Source organism: Mesitornis unicolor, unplaced genomic scaffold (genome assembly GCF_000695765.1).
Source record: "Mesitornis unicolor isolate BGI_N332 unplaced genomic scaffold, ASM69576v1 scaffold20758, whole genome shotgun sequence".
In the NCBI taxonomy this organism is placed as follows: Eukaryota; Metazoa; Chordata; class Aves; order Mesitornithiformes; family Mesitornithidae; genus Mesitornis; species Mesitornis unicolor.
The window spans coordinates 34,616-42,145 of NW_010201442.1; the positions used below are offsets into that span (position 1 = coordinate 34,616).

Here is a 7,530-nt window from a genome sequence, read left to right on the forward strand (position 1 = left end):
GTATGGCTGCACCATTTCCTGCAGGACTCACCGCCCAGGGCGAGCAGCAGGGAGCATCTTCTAGCCCATCTCCTTACCCATCTGTCTCTGGTTTCCATGGAAACTGCTGGAGGATGCCGAGAAGCCTGAGGATGGCTTCAACAAGTCCCTGGGGCTAGGGAGGCTGTCCCCTGTCCCACCCACCAAAGAGGTGGGGGTATCTCCACAGTGGTACCCCCTCCCTCAGCACATTTCGGAGCCTGAGGCGCCTCCACCCCAGGCCAGATCTTTGCTTTCTAACCCACAGTGTGGCAGGGTTTGGGCACTGCAGTCTCTACAGCCTCCGTGAAGGCTGGTTTGTCCCATGGAGATGGGGACCCTGCATGGGGATAGGGACCCTCTTCTCCAAGAGGCCCTAAACTGGGACTCTTATCTGTGGGAGGGTTGTAAAAACAAGAAAAAACCTGTTTCCCTTGTGGAAAAATATTTTGAGGTAGTTATAGGAGGAAGTAATTCAAAGGAGAAAACCACTGTCCTTCTTTTGAGTCCCCTGTCCCTGTTTATGACTTGCAAATATCAGGGACCTTGTCACAGGGGCTGTTCTTCCTGGGTTTGGGTGGGTTACGCTTGATGGAGATGTTTGCTGGTTGAGTGGCACAGTGGGAAAGCTGAGCCGCAGCGCGGTGGTGCTGGCAGAGATGCAAACCGAGAGGGGATGGTCTGGCACGGGCTGGGAGGACGTGGTTCACTGCCGAGCAGGAGGGCACTCAGCCAAAGTGTCCGGGGTGGAAAGTTCAGGGGTTTATGTTTCCTGCAGCCGGTTCCTTTCCCTTTCCCTGGGTCAGTGCTGGCATCGGGTGGGCTCACTGGCAAAACCAGACTAATAACTGGGAATTGACTTCTCTGGAGGCAAACATCTCTCGTTATCGAGCCACTGTATAGATATTGAGTGCTACAGGGTGAGGATCAATATTTACCACAAGAAGCAATATCTCTTTCCGCTCGCTGAAACAGAAAGCCGGCATGGGTTGCCCACTTTGGGTAGTGCTTTAGCAGAAATATTTGGAAATTTAGGGCTTTCTTTCCTTGTAATTAGTTCTGAGATGGGATGTCAGCAACGAGATTTGGCATCCCAGGAGCCATCTGGGAAGCAGCAGTATAAATACATTCTCGTAGGTTTGAGATAACAGCTTGGTTTGAAGTCCTCTGGAGCCTGTTAAAGGGCAGCTCCATTCTCGTACATTATTTCACTGATTTGTGGTGCTCAAGCTCTGCCTTACTGCTGGATCTTACAGGGGTCAGGATCTGGGTTGACCTGGCACCCATCTCTGTTCCTCTGACGGGTTCCTCTGCGTGCAGCTCCAGCACCCACCTCTGCAGTCTTTGCCACTGCGTATGACAAAGCAAGGAGGCTTTTTGGCTCCTTTGCCCTTGGCAGCCCTTCTCTTGGGGCTGGCTCTGGGGTTTCTGCTGCCCTAGGCAGACTGGCAGGAGTCTGCCTTTATCAGCACATGTACAGAAAGAACCGAGCTGCTCCTGAATGCTGCCAGCACTTGGCTTTAAATTGGTTTCCCTCTTCCCCAATGCTAATTGCTCCTGCTGTCCCTGCAAGTTCTGGAGCTCCTTGGGTCGCTCTTGCCCAGTCCTGGAATTGTCCACGGCCATCACGTGCCTGAGACAATTTAAATTGCTCTTCCCTTATGTAAAGACCAAGAATAGGCAAGTTAGATAACCACCTCTGGTAAAGAAAATAGCTTAAAACTGTCTCTCCCAGTTATTTTAATTGATGCCAGCTATGAATACAAGAGAATTGGGGTTGGGGGTGGCTTTTCCTTTTGTGTAACTTTAAGCTGTTTGTTTATTTTCTGCAAGTTTGGACATTGAAATGCATTGCGTGTCGCACTTCTCAATTTCACACTCTGCTTCTCACCCACTAGCTCTGTGCTGCAGTACCGTATTGCAAGCACAAATTTAATCACTTAAAAACAAACACAAAAATTTGTTCAGCTCTTTTTGTTTTTTTAATCTGAAGGCTCCCCATTTTCCTCACTGCTTTGGGACCCAAATATCTTTAAGTGTCATTGGAAAGAACAATGTGCAGTGCTTTTTCACTGCAGTGCATGTGAAGGAAGCAGTTATTTTATTAGAAAATGCACGCAGCCAGATGCGGGAGCCAGATGCAAGGTAGGGACTGGGCAGAGCTTTTACTGGTGAAGCTGGGGCAACCAATGAGAGACCCAATGTGCCTGATGTCTGCTTGCTTTCCATCCCCCAGGATGCTCTGCTGGTCATTCTCAAGAGCCTGATGCCAGCGTGTCTCTTCAACGTCATTGGGTTTGGGTCCACCTTCAAGACCCTCTTTCCTGCCAGCCAGACTTACTGTGAGGTGGGTGAAGCCACATTTCCTCGGTGCTCAGAGGGTGCTGGCACAGATGCTGACAATTCTGCTGCTCCCTGGGGTAGGAGAGCTTGGCCACCGCCTGTGAGAGCATCAAGAGGATCCGGGCTGATATGGGCAGCACCAACATCTTATCACCTTTGAAGTGGGTCATCCGGCAGCCCATCCACAGGGGTCATCCCCGACTGCTCTTTCTGCTGACGGACGGGGCCATCAGCAACACGGGGAAGGTCCTGGAGCTGCTGCGAAACCACTCCTGCTCTACCAGGTACAGAGGGCAGCAGGGCTCACCACTGCAGGGGTGAAAGCCCGGCATGGTGTGGAATGCGCTGCTCTATGAACACGGCTCCATCTCACAGACATCCCTGCTTCAGAGACAGGAGAGATTGCTGGTATGAGCCATGGGAGAACCTCAAAGGGTTTGGAACCGATCCCAGAAGTTCAGATGCTTTTTAAACAATCAAAAGCAGGATAATTGGGCTGACAACTTCACAGGCTCTCGGCTGATGCTTCCTGCTAGGAGAGATTGACACACAAACAATCTTCCTTGCCGTTTTTTTATAATTTTTTTTAAAAACACATCTGGGGCTGGCCTCAGCTGCTTCCAGGATGGGGCTGTGCAGAATTGAATGTGCTGAAAGACAGCAAATGTGAAAAGCAGCTAATTTGTGCATCGAGCTCCCAGCCTGGCTCCCCAGCCCTGATGACAGGCTGCTCTGGTTTCTCCTCTGCCTCTTTAAGGGGCATGAAACATAAGAAAAATGCATGAAAACCTCATTCCTCTTCCATCCCTCAGACTTCAGGGCTTATCAGGGAAGCTGCTCTGTCCTTTTTTTACAATAGGGAGGTTTAACTGCTTCCCAGCAGTACAGGGCAACCCATCCCTCTCTCTGATAGAGGAATTGTGGTGGGCTAAATTCAATCAGAGCCAAATCGTGGTCTCGGGTGACCCTGGAAGGGTCGTATGTGTGGCCCCTGTCTCAAAAGAAGATCGGAGCCTCATTTAAGAGGGTGTGAGGCTGCCCTAAGCTTTTTGCCACCTGGGGATTAAAAAAACCTCTCAGAGAAAAGCCCCTCATGCAGATGCAGTTTGCTGCCAAAGGTGGTTTCTTCCTGGCTGAACGCCGTATCCCACCCATCCCCATCCCTTCTGCCTTGCTTCCACATCCGTCCCTGCCATACACTGCTCCCTTCTGCCCTCCCTGCCCATGCTCTGGCTCCACTCGGGGTTTGCAGCCTTCAGCCAAACTCAAATCCTGACTCATTGAGCTGGGAGTCAGGGGAGCAGCCTCGCCTGGCTGGTTCCTCTTTCCTTGAGAAAACATTTATTTTAATTGAGAGCAGAGGTAATTACTGGGTCTTTAGTGCTATTGACCACAGGCACTCAGCAGGGAAAAGAGCTGAACTGGCAGCACAGCAGCTTGTTTGTGTTTGCAGAGGAGGCAGGGGCTTGGGGTCCTGCTGGGAAAGGATTAGAGGTCTGCTGAACGCAGAGAGATGCCGGTTCCAGACCCTCCTGCCAGCCACCTAAAATTGGAGCTGGTTTATTTTCCTCTGGCTATGCCGGACGACTGCATAGCACTGGGATAAAGCTGGTGGGGGGGAATCTTCTACCTGCAGGGAGTGGGTGAGCTGTGTGGGACTGGGGGTTAGGATGGCTTCATCCCCTGGATCCTGATGCTCCCTGTCCCTTTGCAGGTGTTACAGCTTCGGCATCGGACCAAACGCCTGCAGGAGACTGGTTCGAGGGCTGGCTTCTGTGTCCAGAGGCATTGCCGAATTCCTAGCAGAGGGCGAGAGGCTGCAGCCCAAGGTATGGGACCACCTCGTAAGGCTCTAAGGATGCTGTGGTTCAGCGAGGGGGAGGCCACGGCTCACTAACGGACCTCATTCCTCATCTTGGCGCTGCCTTCCCAACGCCCACTCAGCAGCAGGTGGGCGAGCGGGAGGGGATGAAAGAGCATCTTCATCTCCGGCTGTCGGAGGGAGTGGGAGGGTGTGTTTACCCTCTGCTCGGGGACGAGGAGAAGCGATAGCCTCCATACAGCAGCTTTGCCTTCAAAGGGAGCTGCTGCCTCAGACGCTGGCGAGGGCAGAGGAACCGGCATCAAAGCAGCCAATTAGTTTTGAAGTCAGGCTCAGCCCCGGCGTTGCTCAGGCGAGAAGCACCCGGGGTTGGAGGGAGAGAAATGCAGCAGCTTTGCCTATTAAGCCAACTTTAAAGCGAAAGGGGGAGCCTCTTCATTTCCACTCTCCCCATGAAGACTGAGTAAACCGATGTGCCTCAAATAGGGCGTAAGAATGGCTCTGTCTCCTGGTGAAAGCACGGTGCCTCGCCCGTCATCCACTGGATGACTAAACCCAGAGAGAATTGGGTCTTTAGCTCCTAAATATCTCTGAATAGCTGGCTCCTGTGTTCTTGATCTCAAAAGAAGGAGTTCAGCAGTCCACCCCTCCGCGGGAACCTGGAGCATACAAAAACCTGTCTAAGACTGAACGGCATCAGCATTTCTGATGTAAATTAAAAGCAAAGACAGTGAAGGGAGATGTTTTTTTATGGATCTATTAATAAAGAGCTTTGCAGGCTGTGCAGCTTGGTGCCTTCAGCAGTCTGAGGCATCAATTAATGGCCTTATAAAACACAGCCTGGTGCGTCTTCCCAAGCCTGTTAAAAAGCAGCGAACAATAGCGAACATTTGAGCTGTTCTGCCTCTAAATCTGGCGTTTTCTTCCCCCAGTGTGCAGGGAAGCTCTTGTAGATGGCTCCCTGGTAGGTTTGCCCATGAGATATTCACAGATATTGGTCTTCTCCACATGTGTAATTGGCAGAACATCACTAATCTCCGGCAGTGGCTTGCGCCAGCAAGGACCGGTACCAAAAATAAGCAGTGCTGTCAGTCGGTGTGTGGGTGTTGGGGCTTGGGGCAGCGGGGACTCAGACCAGTGGGGCTCAACAGCTTTTCCTGGGTGCTGGGGGGCAGCAGGGGATGCTGACTTGCACCACAACAAGATAACCTCTGCCCACATGCTAGATTGATATTTATATTTGATATTTTGTTTATTTGATTGATATTTATCAATATCTGCTCTGCTGCCCTCGGTATAACCCTGCCCAGGGGCTGGGGGTGCTGGGATGGTTGGCAGAGCAGTCTAAGAGGGAGCAGGCTCCCATCCAAGGCCAGGAGAGGGTAGGAATCAGGTGATGGATTTGTCTGGGGAAATTGTCCCCTTCCCCTGTAGCACACGATGCGTGCACTGGGGCACACACAACGTCCACGTGCTGCTTAACTGTTCCCTTCTGCTTTCCACCTCAGATGATCAAGTCGCTGAAGAAGGCGATGGCACCGGTACTGAGTGACGTGTCCGTGGAGTGGGTCTTTCCCGAGAGCACCGAGGTCTTGGTTTCCCCCATCAGCACCAGTTGCCTCTTCCCTGGTGACCACCTGGTTGGCTACAGCATCATCTGTGACACCTCCCCATACATCTCCAACCCCAGATCGGTGAGTCCATGCTGGTGAGTCCATGTGTTGGTGTGCATGGACACAAATAGGCATTTCAGGTCTTTGTGCATGGTCAGGAGGTGTCTCTTGCTTTCTTGCTTTGTCCTCATAGGAGATGGTAGGAGATATTTGGGAGAAACAGGAGCTTGGTGGATAAGGGTGCACAAGCAGTGGCTGCTCTCGGCTGGGAGGTGGCTGATGGATGCAGTGGTAGGACCTACTTCCTCTCTCTGCTTTCCCCCAGGACAAGAGGCGACGTTACAGCATGATGCGGTCCCAGGAGTCGGGCAGCTCGGTTTTCTTTCACTCCCAGGAGGAGGGAGCGAGCATGGAGAGCTGGAACCACTCCAGAGACTCGGAGAGCTGCTGTCCTGATCACCTGATGGTGGGCAGAGATCCTGAGGGAGAATCGGACACAGACACTGGTCAGGTTTTCCTCTGTACAAGCATGGGTGTGATGCCCCTGTCTTTCTGATCAGGCTTCTGTGCTAATTTGTTTGTCTGACAAATAAGTCTCTCTGGCTGTATCTCTGCAAAGAGCTGGGGGGGTTTGCAGGAGGGATGACAGATCTCCCGAGGCTTGCAAGAGTCTGTTTGGTTTGGATGTTTTATCCAAACCTGTCAGGAAATCCAGGGAAGCCCTGGAGAGCTGGCTTCCCTGGAGGTTTTCAAAGCAGCTCTAGCTTTGGCCACATAATTATTTACAAGCTTTCCAAGCTGCCCTCCGTTGTGTGGAGAAGAAGTGAGCAAATGGGTAGCCCATTCCTGCAAAGCCTTGAAGTTGCAGTTCAAGGTCAGGAGAGTGGAGGAATGGATCTGAAGCCCCGTCCCCAGGATGTCACCCCTCACCATCATGGTTTGGCTGAGCGCTTGTGTCAGCAACATGTGGCATAAAGCAGCTGCTTGCACCCCAGAGCTGCTTGCACTCCACAGCTGGTTGCATTTCCATGCTGCAAGGAAGCCTCTGTTATCCACGGAGTGTTCTTCCCTTGTATTTAGGGGAACAGAGCTGCGCATCCCCTCAACCTTGTCAAAATCATGCCTTTCCAAATGAAATTTTACTCTTGCTCTGACAGGAGCGTGTCTGCGCTAATGAAATTTCATTACTAAACCTTTTGTCTTCTCTGGGGAGGTTTGGGAAAATGCAGTCAGGCTTTTTCTGACTGAAAACTTCTCAGACAAAACCTCCCCAGTCTGCTCTCCTGACATCCCCAGGAGTTTTGAGTGTAGGCTCTTATTCCCTTTCATGGTTTCATTGCTTTGCTTAAAACTGAGCAGGGCTGAGCATGGCCCCCTCGGCCCCAGGAGGACCCCAGGGGTGGGCTCCCCAACACCCACCATGACCCAAGGGTGGATGGTGCTGGCTGGTCCCACTCCAGAGCTGATTTTCTCTCCCACCCAGCAGGGATGGATGTGAAGGCTTCCTCCAGGAGGCGGGCGTACAGCACCACTCAAATTGCTGACCGTGAGCCTTGCAAGAAAGTGCCAACAGCCAGTGATCCTGGCACTGCCCTGGTGAAAAACCCCCTTCGGAAAAGCCAGCTGCAGGACCTGCAGCAGGTCAGCCCTGAGCCCTGGCAGGGCTATTTCCAGGTACGTCACCCCCGCAGAGGCCAGTGTGCAGCAGCAGGAAAATCTCAGATGCATCAGGGA

The 7,530-nt window shown here is 52.2% G+C and overlaps 1 protein-coding gene across 1 annotated transcript in view; it reads left to right on the forward strand.

Annotated features, from left to right (window-relative positions):
* Positions 1-7,530, forward strand: part of VWA5B1 (von Willebrand factor A domain containing 5B1) — a 20,313-nt gene that overhangs the window by 6,511 nt on the left and 6,272 nt on the right. Inside the window, 6 exon segments of the mRNA XM_010190094.1 lie at positions 2,255-2,365; positions 2,443-2,645; positions 4,076-4,190; positions 5,692-5,877; positions 6,122-6,302; positions 7,283-7,470. Of these exon segments, the coding sequence (XP_010188396.1) occupies positions 2,255-2,365; positions 2,443-2,645; positions 4,076-4,190; positions 5,692-5,877; positions 6,122-6,302; positions 7,283-7,470 (984 nt within the window).